The sequence below is a fragment of the Nanorana parkeri genome, unplaced genomic scaffold (genome assembly GCF_000935625.1).
Source record: "Nanorana parkeri isolate BGI_ZX_2015 unplaced genomic scaffold, ASM93562v1 scaffold1306, whole genome shotgun sequence".
NCBI classification, from domain to species: Eukaryota; Metazoa; Chordata; class Amphibia; order Anura; family Dicroglossidae; genus Nanorana; species Nanorana parkeri.
The window spans coordinates 258,617-280,492 of record NW_017307574.1 but is presented as its reverse complement, the minus strand read 5'-3'; the positions used below and the strand labels follow the sequence as shown (position 1 = coordinate 280,492).

At 43.0% G+C, this 21,876-nt stretch overlaps 1 protein-coding gene across 1 annotated transcript; it reads right to left on the bottom strand.

Annotated features, from left to right (window-relative positions):
* Positions 1-247: 247 nt before the first annotated feature.
* CDC23 (cell division cycle 23) lies at positions 248-21,495 on the bottom strand. The gene is made up of 16 exons (XM_018569226.1): positions 21,312-21,495; positions 20,124-20,196; positions 19,364-19,501; positions 18,564-18,606; positions 15,895-16,000; positions 15,683-15,815; positions 13,485-13,662; positions 12,721-12,818; positions 12,555-12,636; positions 12,321-12,474; positions 11,046-11,165; positions 10,900-10,975; positions 9,606-9,667; positions 6,381-6,459; positions 3,319-3,438; positions 248-684 (listed from the first exon to the last, which is right to left on the bottom strand). Exons 1-16 carry the CDS (start codon positions 21,416-21,418, stop codon positions 508-510), a joined length of 1,746 nt encoding a protein of 581 aa, XP_018424728.1. The 5' UTR covers positions 21,419-21,495; the 3' UTR covers positions 248-507.
* Positions 21,496-21,876: the final 381 nt, after the last annotated feature.

Here is a 21,876-nt window from a genome sequence, read left to right as displayed (position 1 = left end):
GATTGTATTTGTACCTATACTAAGAGCAGATTGTGGAGGAGAATTTGTAAAGTGGAAAGGTGAGAGACTGGCTGCCAATAGCAGTTAATAGATTTGTTGTCCTTGATGCCCGTTTTCAACATTTTTAATGCAAAGTAGCTCAAATACCCTGCTGAGCAGAGAGAGAACGTTTGCTGATGTACATAAAAAAAAAAAAAAATTAGTTACTTTTTGGACAACATCCCAGTGAGTGAAACAGTTCAAGTCACTGTATAAAAAAAATTTATTAACAAGAAATGCAAGAAAAGGCAGGTAAACTTGTGGTGAGTGTCTCTCCCAGGCTTCATGATGCTCTAAGCCAGCACAAACCTGACCAGTCCTTGTTTGGCAGCACGATTTCATTTGACTACTTCACAGACATGCTTTACATGGAAATGATCTGAGCTTCAATAGAAGCAACATTTCATCTAGTTCATTGCACTGTCCTTACAGCAGGCATGGCACTAAATATTCAGAAAGAAGACTTTGCTATGGTGTGACTGAGGAAAGGTTTAGTGGCGATACTCTTCTTGTAGGCGTGTTACTTGCTGAAAGGGATTGTGGGAATAAAAAGTTAGCATTGCTCGGGGGATCAGCAGAAGGGCTTTCATTCTGATTTCGGAGCTGCAGAATCTGGCGCAAAAGGGCTTTACCTTCTTCTCTTGTCTACATGGAGAAAAAAAATAAAAAAAGTTACGGTATCTATAAAGCAGAACCTCGTTAAGCTAAAGCTTCAGCAGCAATTTTCATGAAATAGCACACATCATAGACGAAAAAGCAAGTTAGGTACCTGGTAACTTCTTTTCCAGGAATCTTCCAGGGCAGCATCTGAGAGAGAGAATCCACCCACCCAAACAGGAAACACATCATCCACAATTAAAATAAAAGGGGCGGTACAGCCCCACCACCTCAGTATTACAAAAGAACCGTAGGTAGAAGGACCACCATGATAGTCTACGGCACCTGGTGTTCCCAGGCGGTCTCCCATTCAGGTACTAACCAGGCCCCAACCTGCTTAGCCTCCGAGATCAGATGAGATTGTGCGCTTTCAGGGTGATATGGCCGTAGACCCCAGTCAAGTCTCTTCTTAAAGAGGTAAATGGGATAGTTTGCAGACAGCATAGTCATGCAAGGGCTTACAGGTGCTTGTCTACCAATATATGCATCAAACTGTGCAAGAGATGTAGACCAGAGCCTAGGCCGATACTATGAATGGATCGGCTCAGCCTGTTAGCAGTTGTAGACGGGAAGAAAATAATCCTCACCATAAAAAAGATAGATGCTGGCTCTTTAACAGAGAGGCAGACTTAACCATATAGGAGAGAGTTAAGTATAATAAAAGCTTTAGAGGCTGTTCATATCTGCCAAGGAAGTAAAGCCTTGAAGATAAAGTAACCTCATCCAGCATCTACCCTTCTGTGGGATTTGCGTTGTTAGGCTTCCATGCTCTAACAGGCAAGTAAAAGGAAGTTCACTTAATTAGGGCTGAAGGACATTCCCCAGCACCCGCTTCAGTTGAGAGCAATGAGAGCCCTTCAGCTTGTGAGCTCACAGCCAGGTGGTAAATCAGAGTTGCCAACACCAACAAAAACTGCAGTTTGATGACTCTCCTTACATATGTTCCAACACAAAAAGGAGATTGCCAAAAGCGTGAAACTGGGGAAAATCCCCAATACTCGTGTGTAACACTAACCCCAGCAGTATAGGAAGGAGTAATTTGGTTGCCTATTGTCGGGGGTTGCTGCTTGCAGATTGAAAAGGTGTTTGCACTGCAGCTCATGCCTCCAACTAGCCACATCACTGGTGGAACGACATATCACACATACAAAACGTGTGTTAAGAGGCACCACAACCCTCAGCAACCAACACCCAAAAGGAGGATCACCTCCCAAGGCGCCGCCCCCCCCCCACTGTGCCCTGCCCACAGAATGGGGGGTAGGAGGCAGGAGACTTCCCTCTAAGCCTCCAACCTTCCTTTGGAGCCATTAGTGTCCGTGAATGACACAGCAGAAATCAGGCTGCATGGTTTAGCACTGCCAACCAGAGGAAGCCTTGTGGAACACCTCATGTTCATGACTGCTTGTGGCTCCGTCCCTCGCCCGTTGCACTCCCTCCCTGGCATCTGTGGATGCTGGCGCCAGGGGTACTCGCCACTCCATCGCATAGTTGTCCATTCAAGGAGGCCCTGGATGCCACAGGATATGAATATCCACAACATGGCAGCACACATAGGGAGCATGGATGGCAAACCACCCCATTCAAGGCAAGGTAGAGCAGAACTCTGAGCCGAACCAAATGTGAGTTAGGGAAAGCTCTGCTAGAGCCGATATGCACCCGGGGATGGTTGGTTTTCCTCAAGGCGGATAAGAAACCTCAGGGATAGATGGGGAGGGAGGGTCCCATAATAGAATAACCGGTAGGTTAATCCTCGGACAAGCCCAGGCATGCAACCCCCCATGTCCACTGTCCCTGATTCACGGGGGAGCACACACTGGGAGGCCCCTGCAACTAGCACGCAGGCCTATAGAGAAAATAACAAACGGTTACGCTGCTCCTGTTAGGCCGGAGGAAACACAAAAAACTGCCCTGGTGGGGCTGTACCGCCTCTTTTATTTTAATTGTGGATGATGTGTTTCCTGTTTGGGTGGGTGGATTCCCTCTCTCAGATGCTGCCCTGGAAGATGACTTGGGAAAAAGTGCATCAATAATAGCATAGGCTAGGAGTATTCATCTACTGGCTTTAGTTAAAGGATAACTGTGCATTGTTTTGTACAATTATCCTTTAATAGGATAGAAACAACAGCTAAGATCTGTGAGCCACATAGTGAAGAGCACAGTGCAGGGAATAGGTTTAAGACTAGGGGGAGTGGGAACTTCTGAAAGGATACCTGTACTAAAATTTTGCAGTCTACAACTGTCACCATTTCTATCTACATCACCTGACAACATTACTGCAAGATGTGCCACGTTTAACAACTGGCGATCTTTATCGTGCATTACCATTTAGCCTCCAACAAACAATGCCCCAACAGCACTAAAGGATGATAAAGCATGTCATTCCAGTGTCAGGTATAGAACTACTGGGATGACCACCTTCATGATCTCTAATCTGACTTACTGTATTAGTAACATTTTTCAGTACAAACATAATTTGTAAGTTTGCAAGAATCTTTTCAATGCAATAAGCCAAGCTGTATTTTTAGCTTAATTTATCTGCAAACAACTAGCAAGCAAGTAATATTTCCTTATACCCTCCCAAGCATGTCTACTAGAAGGGATGCAAAGGATTTTTGTACTTACATCATTAAAATTAAAACACTTCTGGGCACATGCTGAAGCTTCATCCCATAGTTTACATTTGAAGTAATACTGAGCCAAATAGCGGAATGCGGTGCTCACTTCCTGGTGCTCCACTATCTCCTAGAGAAGATAAACACAAGCAATCATCTAGCTTTGAAAGCAAAAAATATATTTTTCATTGAATTCATTAATGGATACAGGAATTCAGTAACAGTCGGGTTTTACTGCTGCCTACAGGAGGTTGGGACACTGGCAAATACAAACGGATGAAAACCAGCCTTCCATATTACCCCTCTTCCACCAAGCATGCCTCAGTTTTGTGAGCAAGCAGTATACCAGGCCAGAAGATAAAACACAGAGGAGTGGGGATCTGTGTTCCTCCATTAACTTTAAGAAAAAGATTCTAAAATAAATACAAATATCTTATTTTCTTCATTGAGGCACAGAGTAATCGAGTAAGTTGGGCCGTCTAAAAGCAGTCCAACTCAATGATGGGCAACCACCACAGACAAGCTCAAAAGGAATTTTGGAACAAACACATTTTAGAGGAATCTAAACCAAGGCTAGATGAGGTGGATCCATTTGCAAGACCAAAGGGGAATGAGATCAATCTAGTGCTCTGGACCAGAACAGGAGAAAAAAAAAAAAAAAAACACACAGCCAAGGGGAATCTTCCACCTAAAAGGAACAATGGGTTAGAACTAGCAAGATTCTTGAGATCCATCCATCAATTCAACAAAACCAAGTGAAATAAAACACTACCTGAACAGAAAGAAAAGTGGACCAGCTAGAAGTGGTCAACAGTAAATATTCACTAGGCCAAACTCCAGGAAAAAAAAATGTCCCTAGAGGAAAGTTTGGACAGTCAGCTGAAAAAGGTCTCAACCTTATACTCCTCATCCTAAATTCAGGGAAAAGGAAATGATCCAAGCAGACAACCAGTCTCACAGGGATAACAATGGTTGTGAGAACCTTTATGGTAGAATTATATCTGAATAGATAGACAATGACACCTTGGGCTGGGGAAAGTGTACCAGCCCTAAAGTAAGTCTAAAGGAGAGAGTAGGGTGAGGGAGCAGCACCCTTATGAAGGGCAGGCAGGGATGAGGATATACTGCAATCCAGACTGGTGAACAGCAGAAGGATGAATAGGATAGTTACCAAACACCTGGGGATGTTCATGGGGCTTGACAGACAACACTGCAAACCTTGTTCCAACACATGGTTCTAAGAATCATGCAACCTGCCCCCGAGATATGACGTCTGCTTGCGATATCACAGACGTCAATTGGTGGAGATTCCCAGCGTTAAATCTTTTGGTGAATTGAACAAACCTAAATAGCATGTGATATCTATTAAATAATGGCCGAAATCAGCTAAAAAATAAGCTTTGTGAATTGACACCCCCCCCCCCCCAAAAAAAATCCATACCCAACCCTTATGCCAACAGGAGTCTGGTAGGGGTTTTAAAAGGGGACCCCAGGAAAAGAGACAAAAAAGGCAATATGGAGTTCCCACTTTACACTAGAACGCCAGAAGGCACCCTGGTTGAGAAAGGCTGCTCTAGATGCAGGTATAACACACTGCATCAATCAGGTTAGATTTACAACCGAGTCATTGTAACGGGTCCCGGCGGGGAAGTGGTCACTCCGACCGTCCCCTCTGCTGTAGCAGCCGCTCTGCGTTCCACGGTGGAACGCGGAAGCCGCTCGTTCCGGCCGACGGCTCCTCCTCCTTCCTGGGGGTATTTAAAAGGCTCAGCTGAGGCAACATGGCGTTCCACAATTGGGTTCAGAAGCGCCTGTTGCCTCCTGAAGCCTAGGACCATCTCCCCTGGATTGTCAGAGCCGGAACCTTCCTCTCGAGTACAGGAATCACTGCACCCCTCACATTGTGCAAACCGCAAGTATTGCTCCAGTTGGAGTCCTAAGCCTTGATATTTTGAAGCAACCTCGCTAAGTGATATAGACTGTCTAGAGGATTACTATCAGCTGTCTGTGGGGATTTTCGCATTGCTCAATCCCTGTCAATACGGGGTCATTGTTCCTCACTGCTTATCCGTATTCAAGTTTCCTTACTGTATAGAGACTGTAAGCTATGAAGCAATAGCCCACACCTCTCAACCCTTTCTATTTTTGTTCTAAGGCTGTGATGCAAGAATCTCTATCTCCCCGATAAAGATTGGGAGCGAGATTCACGCCTGAGAAGCCTTCAACTACTACCTACGTTAGCTTATACCCTCCGCAGTTGAGATCCTATCCGTTTCAATCAGAGCAGGCGTGACAGTCATTTCCAGGTGGCTCAAAAACAGCCTATCCGAGAGTTGGGACTCTGAATCAGGGCCTCAGGCTTGGTTTGATTTAGGGGCCCAGGAGGGTTCAAGATAGAATCTGCCAGAGATGGCGTCAGATACTTATAAAAAGTCTCTGTAGGCAGAGTGCTCCAGTAAATGGGCATGTTCAAAGCGGACACGGAAGGCCCTGTGGACATGAGGCAGGCAACAGTTCTGCCTGACGGAGTTGAAGACTCCAAATAAGATGACCTTGTAATAATAAGGGTCTTTGGTTCTAGACTAAAGATACCATTTCTTTAGGGAATACTGGATAAATTCCCCCGGGACCACTAGGGAATTATGGGCTAAAGTCACCCGTAGCAGCGGGACTGTCTTCTGCATACCTTCGAAAAGAGATGATGCAACTCCAAGTGAAAAGCAACTAGACCCATTCTGAGGCAAAGCTTCAAGTACTCACAAACTTGGAAAGTCTGTGCTGATGAGGGTTTTAGGCAGCAAGAGGTGACCAAGTCACTGTATGCAGCCAGTGCAATGAGACTGGAGACCGGATGATGATCCAAGTGGTGCTTCCTCTAGGCTGAATGGTGGGAAAGAGATCGCTTGCATCACTCCACCTATTGGATAATGTCAGCACTCGATCCCACAGTCTCAACCCTTACGCAGTAAAACCGATTGTGGCGGGAAATTTAACAGGTAACCAATGATGCCAGGTATGACTGAATTCCTGTGTCCATCAAAGGACCATTGAGAAAGGAAGATTTGTGCTTACCCCACAAGTATTGATATCCTGGATGTATTTGATGTAACACTGGGCAGCCTGCTCGGTTTCATTCAGTTGTTCATGAAGTCTTAATAGGAAAACAAAGATTGTAGAAATATTAAACACTGAATGCTGTTCAGAGAAGATAAACGAAATAGGAGGTTCACACAAATGACATTTTTAAAACCAAAAATAAAAAAAAGGTCAGGCTGAAACCAAACATTTAAAAAAAAATATTTTAGTTATTTTTTTCTAAACTTGGGGAAATATTGGGAAATAAGCTTTGGGGAAATATTGGGGGTCTAAACAGACCCCTGATATTTCCCTTTTAAAATAAAAAAAAGAGATTGAGAACACAAGCCCCTGTTATAAAGAAACATGAATCCTCTATACTGAGTGTTCCTGTTCATGTATAACTTGCGGAGATAGTCCGTTTACCATGTCCACAATCATGAATGAACAGGAAGCGATCTAGATCACTTCCCATTCATTCATAATTGGGGACACAGTAAACATACCTTGTACTCAATTATTTTCTGATCACTGAGTGTTTGTACCCGCTCTCACAGGAGACTGAGCGAGCGGTGCGGTGGAGGAGAGCTCGATCTCCTCTGACAGCTGACTCCTCCCCCGCAGCGCCGGCTCGGCCTCCTGTGACAGCTGTCTCCACCCACACACTGCCACTCTCCTGATCTGTCAAAGGTGGCTGAGTGGGGCGCTGCGGGAGGAGAGCTCAGCCTCCTGAGCCTCCTGTGAGAGGAGAGAAGAGCAACGGGAGTGAGCACAGCAGACTTTCTAAAGGGATTAAAGTAGTAAGACTTTATTTTAAAACATAAATGAATGTGGCTTTGGAGAATGTTCATTGTGTAGATGTGTATAAAGAGAAAAAAGCGGAGGGGTTTTGTGTCGCTTTAAATGTTCAAACATATAAAACTGAATATGGCTGAATGTGACCAATTTAAAGTAAATTTTCAGGAGCAAATTGTTTTATGACAGATTCCTGAATACTTGTTATTTACTGAAAACAATATTGACGCATAATATCTAATGGAAAAAAACAAGAAAAACCTGGTCACACGTTGGACTTCAAATGGACCTTTACCCCCCCTTTACTAAAAATCACTTCAGCAAGCAGCTCTTCAGCATGCAAATCTACTTCCTGGTCCACTTCTGGCACAAATTATGTAATGTGCCAAAGCGTTGCATCCTGGGACGGTTACATCAGCAGAGCATTGCTAAGAAATCTCATGAGATCTCAGGAAAAACATTCCTGAGATCCGTGACAGGGGGAGGGGCTGGATTCCCCTCTCCCCGCTCCGATCTGCCAGCGCTGACTGGCGGAACGGACGGGGGAGGGTACAGCTGGCTCTGCCTCTAGATAGGCAGAGGCAGCTGTCACTCACGCAGCTGGGCGGATCCCGTCATCTACTTCGGGATCCGCTCCGGCGTCTCAGTATACCGCGAGGTTTCGCTCGCGGTATACTGAGCTTAGGGTAACGGGAGGACGCTAGTTTGTGTCCTCCCGTTACCCTAAGGAGAACTATGGGGAAAAACACTGACCCCATAGTTCTCCTTTAAGTAAAAATGGGCCCTAAGAGCTCTTGACATAATGTGAAAAGTATGCACAGCACATTATGGCACACTTACCTCGGCAGTCCTCATTTGACTGGCCTGGTATGGCTGGACAGAATCTGGAGCAGCTGTGAATGGCAACCAATCAGCTTCTGTTTCATTTTCAAATCGTAACTGGACAAACTGAAGAGAGAAGCTGATTGCCATGCCAGGGGCAACTGCTCCAGATTATGTCTGCTCCAGCTTTGATAAATCCCCCCCCCCCATATCTTTTTTGCCATAAGAAGCTACCTGCTAGAATTTTTTGGGATCAGCTGCAAAGGGAAGTTCTGCCCAGCATGAGAAGACATTAGGATTTAAAAGGAAGAGCAGCAAAGAGAAGGGAAACAACCATGGATTACAGTAAGGCACACATTACAGTATTGGTTTATGTTAAAAAATCTGAGGGTTTAATGTCACTTTAAGTTCCACTTTAACAGAAGACACCACAAAGTGACTGAAATCCTCCCTGGTCCAGAAAAAAAAAATTAAATGAGGCTTGTGATGACTTTCAGTTTGTTAATGAAGCTTTGATTTTCGACCCAATTCCCACCTGCTGGCCCCCAAGACTAGTTAAAGTGCCCTCATTGGTCAGCAAGGCTTTCTAATGGGACAGAGGATGACATATTGGTGGATCTAAGCCCTAAGCTTGAGGCCTTCCTAGGAAACTATAATACATTGGTAACTGAGAGGCTTTCCTGGGCAAGGGGAAAACAGCAAGTACCTTGTTAAAATGCACCAATTTAGTATGCCATCACCTAACAGGCACATGACTTTAAAGGCTTAGTCAGCATCTGCATAAAAGCTTTCTAGGTTTTTGGGGGATCTAAAACAAGACAGAGAAGTGCCTGCTATTTACAGGTAAAAAAACAACCACCTCCATTTTAGCATTATGAACCAGTCCTAACACATTATTTCCAGTTGGGGAGAAAACTTTCCAAAAAAGCTTATCGTGGTGCTTTATAGGCAGCTGAAAAAAAGAGATATGCAGAAATCAAGCAGAATAGTGGAAGAGGAGAGTGTAACAGGAAAATCTTTATATCCCAACTCTTAGGGTGAATTGCAATCTATGCATTATGCATTACACCACCACAATGCCGAGGTACAGTATACGTCCATTGTACTGCCACTGATTTTGAATGCCACCCTAAAGCCTCATTCACACTGGAATCGGCCGGCACGTACAGCTCCGTATGGGTGTGGGTGTCCCAGCTCGCACGCAGACAGGATCCATCCAGTCAGCGTAGGAGTACGCTCACCGGCACCCATACAGACGTGGAGGGCGGGCGAGCGCAGGGGGGCCTGCTGCCGCCTAGTCCCATAAAGAAAGGACGGGGGGCTGTGTACTAATCACACGCAGCACGTGGCGGCCGATTGTCGTGTGAATAAGGCCTAATGGACATACACAGCACAACGCGCAGGTAATGCAATGGGTAAAAAAGCAGATGTGATTTTACGTTTGTAGCACTGAGCCGACAGCCAATACAAAATGAAGGGATGCCATAACGCAAGGTTAATGCACTGTAACAATGTGAATCCAGCGTTAGCGTCCATACTCATACAATCTTCACACTGGGAGTTTGCCACGTTCTAATGAAAGAGAAAAGAAATGCCACTACTCACTTTGCCAGTTTCACCAAGGCCATTTTCTCCACATCTCCAACGGCATATGCTCTCCAGTAACACTGCCAAGAGAGTAAAAGGTGTACATTAAGCCCCAACCTTCTAAAGCTACAGAGACTTCAATCACTCTTGTAGCTTAGAAATAAGACTGTATAGGAAGGGGTTAGGAAAGGATGAATGTGTGTTTTTAGAAATATCCTGTTGTTATGGGAGCAGCAGGTATGAAAGTGGTGAGAGACTCCCCAATATTCAACATCTCAGAACACCTCTACAGGTGATGCCAAACATTTCGGTAACCTTTTTGAAAGCTGCATGAACACAAGGCAAGGGCAGAGTACTTACTTTGTTTAGCCAGTCTTATGGTCACACATCTCTGCCATGCTTTAAAGAACTTCAGAATTGTCTTTATTAATTAACCCTTGCAGTGGGGCTTCTTCTTGGACCAGTCCTTCCAGTGTCTCCCCCCTCCTCTGCAGTGGTCAAAGGTCCCATAAATATCATGTTCTATACACCGTGTATAGACATGAGGATGCCGAGGAAGATTGCAATGCTGCAAGGAGGGGGAGAAAGGCTGGAGGGAGCGCTGTGACAGCTGACCAACCTGGAGGTTCGGGCGCGTCGAATTTTGATATTCGACACAAAAGAGCACTTAACCCTTGCCCCAGTGCAAGGGTTAATTTTAAAAATCCTGGAGTTCTTCTTTAAAGCCAAGTGGGTGACATCCTTATGTGCTGGTTGATATTTTCTGCATCCAGTGTCACCTCTCCATATACAGCTTGCTCACTGGTAATAAATCCGCATCTTTGTCTAGTTAGCGGGGAAATGACCCAAGAAGCAGTAAAGCTGAACCAGTAAATAGTATAGTAATATTACTGGCTGTACAGTGTGGCCCTGATCTGCAAGAAACAAGACTGGTAGAATGAAGTGCGAGGAATTACTTCAAAACATAAAGAAGTAAATAACTGCACAGCTATAGAAAATGAAAGACCGACTATGCCAATTCCTTTTTAAGCCAAACATGGACAGGTTCTCTTTAAGGTAAACACTAATATAATAATTTATATAGGAGATATCTCCTCACAGATTATACACTTTACTTTCCCTTCAAATAGTGGAGTTTCTTTCCGAGTGCCCTTTACAATTATATTCCATGTTCTATGTGTGTCACAGGCTTTGTTACAGCGACCCTTTCTTCTATACCTAAATGGGCACACTTGAGCTGGTTAAAAAGAAAAGCGACATAGTACCAAGGAGCATCGATCGATTTCCACATAAACAAAAGTAAAGCACATACCTTCTTAGCTTCCACAAGTTGGTTGAGCTTTTCATAGCATTCCCCCAAGGCAACGAGCATCCGAGAGTCATTGGGTCTAGAAATAAAACATGTTAGTCTCCTTAGAACACAGCTACAGTTTTCTGTTGGAGAATAATTGTTCTTACCTGAGCTGGTGGGCACGTCTGTAATAATAGAGACAATAAAATGGCATCTTTAGGATTTCATAGGTCTGCCCCAATCCATACCAGGCTCGATAATCTCTCTTATTGACTTCAATAGCGTGTCTGCAAAATGGTTACGAAGAAACAAAACAGAACACTTTATAACTGTGGGATGCACTACAACTGGCTAGACACGATGTGCTAGAACATAAGAGAACTAGATTTTTAATAGGTTTAGCTGTTACCGTTGCTCTGATCAGTAGGGATGAGCTCAGGTTCGGACAAAACCCAGTCCAAACCTGACCTCCTCTGAACACGGAAGGAAGCTCCTTCCACTGCCGCCCAATCAGCTGCGGCCAGCAAATTTCCCACCCGCATGTAAGTAAATAGTCGGGATGCTGTGATGTCATTGACCTTTTATGGTCACATGGCCATATAAAGTCAATAACATCAGCACAAGCATGCTGCCCCTTTGGGTATGTGCAGCTGCAGGGAATGCCCCAGCCCACAGCCGATTTGGCACTTCAGGGGAATTCATGGTCGGACCAGGTTTGATCTTACCCTGAACTCATTCCGATTATTCAACTCCAGTAAAGACATGAAAGGCTTTATTTAGACCTGATTTTCTTGACATGAAATCAGCACAAATGATATATTTTTGCATAGCTGATGTGTTTGGAACTAAACCATTCTGGATTCTGCTTCAACCACTCCAATACTCAAACTTAAACCAATCTAGCTCACCATAAGCTGCCTGGTCCAATGAACCAGTATAGCATTCGGGCTGCTTAGGGGTACATTCCTTGGACTGAATGCTTCCATCATCAGACATGTTTTGTTTTTTTACAGCCTGAAAAGATATTCCAAATTGCTGGAAAATCTCACTGCAACCTGCTTATTCATTTTCACTACTCAATGAAAAGAGTCAACTGTACATGTTTAAGGGGGGGGTTCTGAGTAGTACAAGTAACAAATGCTACAAAGATCAGACTTGTCCTAGTTTGTTCTTCTCAGAGGCACATTTGCCCATCTATGTCTTGCCAACAGCTGCTAAAGACTTTGGGGGAGTTTATCAAAATTGGAGAACGAATCTGGAGCAGTTGCCCACGGCAACCAATCAGCTTCTCTCTTCAGTTAAGTTTTTTAAATGAAACAGAGAAGCTGATTGGTTGCACAGCTGCTCCAGATTTTGATAAACGCCCCTCTTTGTGTATTGGCAACACTATATGGTGCTTCTGCTTACAGCACATATGTCACTAGTCAAAATCCCTTTAATACCTATATGCTTGTATCGCCGCAGAGGTGTTCTTCATCTCCATGTACTCATGACCCATCAGTGTCCAAGCACCAAGATATCGAGGGTTCAGTTTTAATGCCCTTTGAAAATACAAAGCTGCTTTCTCATGCTGGGAGCGCAAGCTGTAATAGTTGCCTGTGTATAAAGAGAATTTGTTTAAGAAGAATTGTAGTAGCTAACTGGATATCAGTAATGCCTTTGGGGTGCTTGCTCACCAATCACACAGCAGGTTTCCACGCGATACTTGTCAATGTCACACAAGTTGTGTGCCAAGTAGCTCAATTCCGGCTTTAGACCCTTGGGAAGGCAGAACAAGTTACTGGAGCCGAAACATCAGGGTAACCAATAAAACATATAAAACTAGAATATAAAGTGCCTTACTCTGACATATAGGAGGTTTGAAAAAGTGTCCATGTTTTCTATTCTGTAAGGATCCTGCTTCCGTAACTCATTGAAAATAGAGAGAGCTTTGTCAATATCTGTTGATAAAACATTATATTCATTATTACTAGGGATCCACCGATATATCGGCCACGGAAACATATCGACCGAAAAACGGCACTTTTAGCATTTTACACTGTGTCAGGAAGGAGAGCGGTACAAACACTCAACAATCAGTGATCGCTGAGTGTTTGTAAATAATTGACATGGTATGTTTACTATATCCTCAATTATTAATAAATGGGAAGTGGTCTACATCACTTCCTGTTCATTCATGATTGTGGTTATAGTAAACATACTGATCTCCAAGTTATGAATGAACAGGAACACTCAGTATAGAGGCTTCTTGCTCATTTATAACAGGGGCTGCAAAAAAAGAGATTGAGGACGTTGTGTTCTCAATCTCTTTTTCTGTTTTAAAAGGCAAATATCAGGGGTCCGTTTAGACCCCTAATATTTCCCTTTAAACCCCTAAAAAATTAAAAAAAAAAAAAATAATTATAAATTAAATACAATTTAATTATAAAAATTTAAAAAATATTTCAAAAAATTAAAGTTGATTAAAAAAAATATGTATAAAAAAAGTGAAAAAGTTAGAATATTTTTTTTTTCGTTCTGACATTTTTTTTCATTTCGGTGCATCTCTAATTATTACTGATAACAACATTTCAACCTTTACATCTGCCAGCATCATCTGGCCTTACCTCTAATGTTATGGTATGCAACAGCAATCTGGGAAATGATATAAGTGCTCTTGGAGAAGCCAGCGTCAATAAGGCTTTGATATTTTTGTAGGGCCTCCTCAATCAGCTGCTGCTCAGTGTATATATGTGCCAGGAAAAACTCTTTTATCCAACAGTCTGGCAGAGAAAGAAACTTCAGCTGCAGAAGTAAAGAAAAAAGCTTTGTAAGGAACACCAGTCCTATTTAAAACAGGTGGTATTACTAGCTGGCTCACTATTTCACCTATTTTCCCTAGAGGGTACACTGTTGGGGTAAGGGGCATTTTGGAAAACTTGCTTTGCAGCATAGACAAAGCACAGGTTTGTTTTCGTGTACACCTGTCATATGGGCGGCTGACATCTTTCTGTAAATGATGGTTCTCTGGCTGTCTTGCTGATGTGTAGGAGTTATCTTTTGAGTCAATGATTTAGAACACAAATAATGTATTTGTATGGACATCTGACCAATAATCCTACACTATACAGCACAAAATGGATACCCTTCCATAATATGGAGTTCAGCTTACAAAAGAAATCTACACAATTATGTGTTTCGAACCTTTTGTTCCAGCATGACTGTGTCTGTATGCACAAAGACATGGTTTGATGAGTTTGGTATGGAGGATCTCAAGTGGCCTGCACAGAGCTCTGACCTCAAAACCTACTGGACCCCTGTGGTGAGTCAGGTCTTCTTGCCCAACATCAATGCATGACTTTCCAAATGCTGTTTTAGACACACTTTAAAAGGCTTCCCAGAAGAGTGAGGCTGGTATAGCAGCAAAGGTGGAAATAATGCTGGCGGGGAAGAAGGGGCGCTATATTCATGTCTGTTGTTTTGGAACGAGATGTCCAACAAACACATATAGGTGTGATGGTCAGGTGTCCACAACTGTTTGGCCATATAGAGCATATGAGCTAGTATTCAATAGTCCTCTATTTGGACTATTAACAGGTGGACCTTTAGGCCCCGTTCACATTGAGCAATTTATCGCACGGTAATTCCCGCGATATCGCGGCAATTTACCGCGCGATATCGCTCTCCAATGCTTCTCAATGGGGCAAAGGGTCCTGCTGTCGCGGGTCGTGTGTCGCTACAGCAGGACCCTTTTTGGAGCGGATTTAGCCGCGATTCAAGCTTGCTTAATGCAAGCATTTGCGCGATAACGCGCAAAATGCAAATCGCGCAACAAACGTGCGATTTGCGAACTGCTCAATTTGAACGGGGCCTTAGGCTTTTTATGGTTTCATCTATCTTCCTTTGCTCTAAAAAAAAAAACTGAAACAAAAACAAACAGTCTGTTTAAATAGCTCTATATGTGAAATGTCACACACCAAGTGATTAAGTCAGAGCAGTATCTCATCCCTTAGTGGACAGCTTAGTCCAAGGTTCAATCAGACAGAATGAGCCTGAAGGCATGCATCTGTTATCTCTTTAAAAGAGGACTATGGAGTAATTGTTTTTCCCCATAGTTCTCCTAAGGGTCACGGGAGGACATAAACTAGCGTCCTCCTGTGACCCAAAGTTCAGTATATCGCGAGCTACAGCTCGCGGTATACTGAGACCATCGCAGCCGGGACGGATCCCGACATTACTGTCGAGATCCACCCAGCTGTGTGAATGACAGCAGGCTCTGCCCATCTAGAGGTCAGCGCTGGAGGATCGGAGCAGAGGAATCCCTGCAGGGAGCCGTGACTGACAGTCACGGCTCTCTGCAGGGACATGATTGAGAAGTGATCGAGCGACGCTATGTCTTCGCTGACTTCCCAATCTATTGAACTGACGTGTGACAGTTTCATTGTCATAAGTCGGCTCCAACTATGAGGCTGAAGGAAAATCACTCAGCCCATAGTCTCCTTTGAAATAACAGTTGATTATTTAATGTTTATTTGCCAAACACAATGGGTGGAATTTATCAAAACTGGAGCAGAAAGAACCCGGAGAAGTTGCCCATGGCAGCCAATCAGCATTTCTCTTCAGTTTGCTCAGGTAAGATTTTAAAATCTGTTTCAGATTTTGTCTGCTCCAGTTTTGATACATTCCCCCAATGTATACAGATAGTAAAAGAGATAAAAGAATATTAGTTTATAAAAAATTAAATTGACTCAAAACCATAATAGTTCCCCTTCATTTATTCAGGCAAAGACAACCGACTTTCAAATGCTCTAGGCAATATATTTACCATTTCTTTGTCTGTTATTAGGTTGCAAAGCTCTAGCCATGTTCCCCAGTGCAAGGGTAAGACGTGTGTCGCCTCCACAAACACATCCAGAGCTTCTTTAGCCAGGTCCAATTTCCGCAAAACGACCCCATATCTACAGACAAGAAACAATGGTGATGTCTGGAAGAAGAATTATGGTCAAAGGAAAGAACATACGCTGGCTCACAACTTACAGATATAGTCCAAATCCATCCAGTTCCCTGGCTTTGTGCTTCTTACTAAGCTCTACACGAAGTTCACGAAGAGCCTCGTTCTTCACCTGGCCTTTCTCCAGAGGACCTGAAAAGAGGTGAAAAGAATCTCGTTGAGACTTCTCTTTACTTCCTGCCCTGGGGACGCAACAAGAAGTGAGTGGAAATCACTTTTTTTTTAGAGGGAATCCCTTCTTAGTTATAGGAAGAGGTGTGACCACTGAAAAATTATATTTAGTGGCAAAAGTGAGCTAACCGACATAAAATAAAAGCTTTTAAACTTGTATATATAGTCTCCTAATTGCTTATATGTATGTTTTATTAAATGTAACCATTTGTATAATTTAAATGATAGTAAATTATATTGTTTTATACTAAATGTGGAATATAGATTGTATGGCACAGGTCACTGAGCAGACCAGATCCTAGACAGAAAAGTCAGCACTCCCCTGGACTACACCAACCTACACTAATCCTTCCTCCCAAGTTTGTAATACATACTCTCCTCACACCATTCAACTCCACAGGACATTGATCAGGACGTCACAATAGTCTACTCTATTAAATGAATCCTCTGTTTGATTTTTATTGATGTCTGTGTCCCCACTAGGGCTATTAACCCTCTCTATTTGTCCTGGTGACCGCTATCACTAGAACTGGAAGAGAAAATACTACATTTTGAGTGGTCAAAAGAACAACAGAGTGGTAGGGATGCACCTATACTTTTCAGATACCAATGCCGATACTTGGCATTTTCATGAGACCTACCAGGGTTACAGCTGGGACCTGGCTCTGGCGCTCCACCACTGTCCTGAAATCATTAGTCTGTATTGTTTTAGAAAAACTGTCACATGACAATAAACAGAAATGTATCAGTACTTGTATGTGTGAGTACTTGGACGAGTATCAGTACTTGTACTTGGAAAAATGGTATCGGTGCATCCCTTTATAGGTTTATAAAAACAAAAATAATGCATTAAAACAGAGATGTACAAATCCCAGGAGCTCCGTGTGCTCCTTACAAATGACAGCGGCCTCCTAACTTTTGAGTCTTTCTGTAGTCTAGTCTTGAGGCTGGAAAAGTATCTGTACTTGTACTGAGTATAGTACTTGGTATCTGAACATCCCTAGAGTGGATGTCTTCCATAAGGAACATTTATTCTAGTGACAACTGTCCAAAGCTGGCAATACACGTTTCAAATGTTGGCTGTTTCCTGCTAATTTGTAAAAAATTGACCTTTGGGTGGCCCTGCAAGGACCCCTCGACTCAACAAAATTCGATTTTTCAAATCACCTTTTGATAAAGAAGCCAGGTGAAACATTGTGGGCCAAACAGTGACTGCAACCAATCAGCTGCAGTCACCATTGGGATATTCTCACAGATGCAGGCACCATCTGTCAGAATACAATAGCTGGCAGGGGAGATTCCTCCGTCCACGCTCTTTAGTGTAAATGGGGAAATCAAATGGCTTTTCTCATTCAGCCTGTGGGGGCTAAACAAGTAAAATCTTACAGTGTATGGCCAGATTAACTTTACCGTCCTTACTTTAGAGAAAATTCCTCTCATTTTTTGTTTGATCTCCGAGACAGGAAGTGCAGAGAAATGATCCCAATAGTAAACAGACAAGCAAAAATAAAGTGGCACGTTCTTAACTCTACCCAAAGCTAGAAATAAAAGTTTGGGCTATACATACACAACAGGTAAAACAATACAAATCTATTGAAGCACAAATCCAGGGAAATGTTTTCTTTACCTGAGCATTGGGGCTACCCCCACACTGTTCCTTTTCATCTAGGTGCTAAAATAAAAAAGTTATACTAACCCAATCCTTGGAGTCGGCTTGCTCTTAGACCCGTCCTTCCAGTGTCTCTCCCCCTCTGCTGCAGCGGCCTAAGGTCCCCAAGTCATCTAAGGTTCAGGTAAGTATAACTTTTTGCACCTAGACCAAAATGAGCACTTAACCCTTGCAGTGTGGGGGTAGCTATACTGCAAGGGTTAAGAACAAATTTCACTGGAGTTCTTCTTTAACCCGTTCGCTGCCACGGACGTATCTCTGAATTGGTGCTGACACTCCTTCCTTCTGGAGGATGGCTACTCTTGTTCCCCATGGGCCCTCTGTGTGTGTTGTAAAGTAGTCAACGATCCAAGCTCTCTCCTGTGATGGACTACAATCTCACTTTTAGTTTATGAATTTGTATTGAGATTGTAGTCCATCACAGGAGAGAGCTTGGATCGTTGACTACTTTACAACACACACAGAGGGCCCATGGGGAACAAGAGTAGCCATCCTCCAGAAGGAAGGAGTGTCAGCACCAATTCAGAGATGATCTGAGGATCTACAGCCGAGTGATACACAAATAAGTTAAATTGTTGTTAATAGTTAAGGTACTTGAGTGTTTTTTTTAGGATTTAACAAGAGTTTAGTGTCACTTTAATGCATAATGTACACAAAGGTTTAATGAGGGTTCTCATGTCTCCAATTATTCCAGGAACATTCTTGAAAAATTAAATTCCACAACAAGATCTAAGCTTAAAAAAATAAAAACTTTGTGCTAAATATCATACAAATTCACACTGCTGTTAGAAAACAAATATATATATATATATATAAAATTGCCACTGTAAAATCATACAAAATGAAAATTCTTACCCAAACTATCTACCGTTTCATCATCCTTCTTCTTCTCTCCAGACTAGAGGAAACAATGATGATAATAATCATAAATAGCTGCTGTAGTTCATTTTCTCTTCTATATAAGATAGCCAGATACAATTCATGTGCTTGCTAAAACTGAAAACATTATAGTAATACATGTAATGCGACCATCACTTTTCTCAAATAAAATGATCAGTTCACTGCATAAAAATGCCTAATGCCTGAAAAAAATAACTGTTTTGTTTGCACTGCAAAGCAATTTAGTAGGACATAGATCTTGCTGTTGGAGTATCCATGACATAGGAAGCCAGCAGCTGACACCATTCATAAAAGGTGCACCAATAACAAAATATCATTTCTGGTGAACTGACCCTTTAAAAGAGAACTATGGCCAAATCTTTTTTGGCTATAGTTCTCTTTTGGGTCACAGAAGTACATTTACTCATGTCCTCCTGTGACCCAAAACTCAGCATATAGCAGGTAGAGCTGCTGTGCAGCCTGGGAAAGATCCTGACAATATTATTGGGAACCACCCCGCTGCCTGATTAACAGCTGGCTCGTCCTCTCTAGAGGTAGAGCCAGCTGTAGCCGCCCCCTCCCCTGTCTGTCCCTCCAATGAGCACTGGAGGAACGGAGAGGAGAGAATCCCTGCAGGGAGATCGGGAACTGAGTGATCAGTGGTCAGTTCTCAATCAATAGAGCCGAGGTGTGGCTCTAACTATGGGGATGGGTGCATTTCACTCTCCCCATAGTTCTCCTTTAACTCTACAAACAATAATATACCATGTTCTTACCAAATACCTTGAGTACATGTAAAGGAAGTAAGCTTTCTGGCTCTTGCACCCTCGAAGGAAGTACGCAGCTCTATCATACTCTTTTAAGTCAAAATAAGACTTGGCCAATGTATAGGCATCCAGATCCTGGGCATCTTCCTGGCAAGAATAAAATATAAGTTGTCATTTAGACTGAGCATGACATAATATTTAACACTTATTTATAAAAACTGGAGGGGGGAAAAAAGGAGTTAAGTTGCTTTCTATAGGAATCAGACTCCTGGTAAAATAATTGAGGAAATTGGAAAATTAAACAACCTTCAGGTCAAATTTAATTTAATAGAATACCACATTGTGGCCACTAGATGGAGCTCAAGAGTGTTGGTTATGTGTTTAGATGAAGCACTGAGACCTTGAGGAATGCTGAATTATGTTTTACTTGTTTAGCAGGACATTACATGTATGTCTACAAGAATACAGCATTATCATGAAAACATTTATACAGATAGAACTTCCTGTATCTATCATAAATAAGTATACACAAGCATAGAGACCAACACTGCACCGCAGTGCCATCTACTGCTCAAAAGACATATCAGTAAATTAGTATAAGCTGTTGTATTTCCTCTGCTCCATCTAGTGGCCATAATGCAGCATTACATTACATTTGACCTGAAAAGAAACTAACGTCATCCGTCTTGCCTCTATTTGCACAGAACGAACGTTCTCAAAGATTCACAGGGGGAAGATGTGTACATACTCAAAACATATTTAAACATACCTCAGTAAGTGCAGGCATCGGTGGTAGCTCATTTAAAGGAATGGATTCCAATGAGAATGCGAGTTCAGATGCCCTGCAAATTACAAAATACCTTTTTTTTTTTTACTATGGTAACAAACTGGTATTTAAAAGGTTAGTTCAAAAATGAAAAGGTATAGTCACTCACAATACCCTTCCCGCCGCACCCCCTCCGGTCCCTGCTGCACTTAGCTGCTTAGATGACAGCCGCCCATGGCAGTTAATGTAAAAGGCCACACACTTCAAAACTTCACTGCACAGTGCTAAAGACTGTGTAGCATCATAATCCATGGCGACTGTTCATTGGTTCATTGATTGCGCTGACCAATGTGAATTTTTCTTCTTCCAAGATGCCATCCTGGAATTGATTTAGCAGACTCTTCCATACCAGATTAGCAACAGAGGAGGTGTTTTGGCTTTAGCTATACTTTATTGCAGGAGTCTCCATACTATGGCACACAGGGCACATCTGACCTGCAGCAACCCCGGTAGACTGGCAGTGGATGTACCAGTCTGTGCATTCTAATATGGAGACCAGTGCATCCACTGCCAGCCATGACTGCCCCCGCTGTGTTCAGTTGCTAGGACTGCTGGCATCCTAGCAACCAATGATGTGACTGCCCTACCCCCTGGATTTTCTCCATCTAGACCTGCTCCAACTCCCAGATTCCACCCTGCTGCCTGGAAGGTGGGACTCTGCTGGGCACTCCTGGATGTAAGTGGGGGACTCTGACAGGCACTCCTGGTCACTCCAGTATGTAAGGGGGAATTAATTTATAAACATGATTTTTTGGGGGGCCTGTCCGTAAACTATAGGATGTTTCTCTCATACTGAAAGGGTAGGAGAACCCTGCTGTAATGCAACTATAGTCCTCGGCATAAGACAAGATGATCATCACCATGCACATTCAGTAAGGCCATGTACGGTAATCAAATATCATTCATCAGCATTCAGATTTTATTGATCTGCCCCCTCTAAATGTAAAAGGTGAAATGTGATGTAATCAGATATGACATCAACAATGCCCTGTATACACTTATCCCAGGAGCACACTGGTCCCTATCACCCAGGCACAGTAATCTATAGAAAAGATGAGCGGTGATGTTCTCATTCTGATAACACCCAGTTATGACAGTGCTGCTGTTCACTGTCCAGGCTCAGTCTCTCACCATTTCACGCTGTGTAGGAGGCCCCGCTCCCGGCACAACCAGCTCACACTCAGTAACTGTTTCTTAATCTCCCGTAGATCGGAAAACAGACCACTCGCCGCCGCCATGTTTCCCAGCAAGCGTCACCGATTGTGTTATGACATCTACCAATCAGAATCCAGTTTACTGCTTCCGCCGTACCAATGTACACGGCACGGCCTCAGGACAGAGCCGCCCTAGGAGCCTTCTGATAGGCTGAGACGCGCCAGAGGATGACTGAGCGCGAATTCTAACTGCATTGGGCAGTTGCTGAGTGTCGTTTACTAATATGTACATAAAAGAAATAGAATTTCATATCTGTGTGCGAGTCTGACTCATGGATTCCAGCCGAACAACTAGTATATTCAGAACAAGTTGGCAGTTATTGCTGCATTCTTTTCTTCTTTAACCCTTTTGCTACCAGAGACATATTTTCCCCCTCTTGCACACATGTTAAAATGAACATTTTGGGCCTGAAGATTACTTAAACTCCCCCAGAATTGTATACTTTCTCAAAGCTGAGATCATGTAGAATAAAATGGCAGCA

Coding starts and splice junctions, on each gene's coding strand:
- CDC23 (XM_018569226.1), bottom strand. CDS start 21,418: ATGGCGGCGGCGAGTGGTCTGTTTTCCGATCTACGGGAGATTAAGAAA. Junction 16,001..18,563: donor TGAAACGGTAGATAGTTTGG/GTAAGAATTTTC, acceptor ACCTCTTTTCAG/GTCCTCTGGAGAAAGGCCAG. Junction 6,460..9,605: donor GCCTTGGTGAAACTGGCAAA/GTGAGTAGTGGC, acceptor TTTCCTATTAAG/ACTTCATGAACAACTGAATG.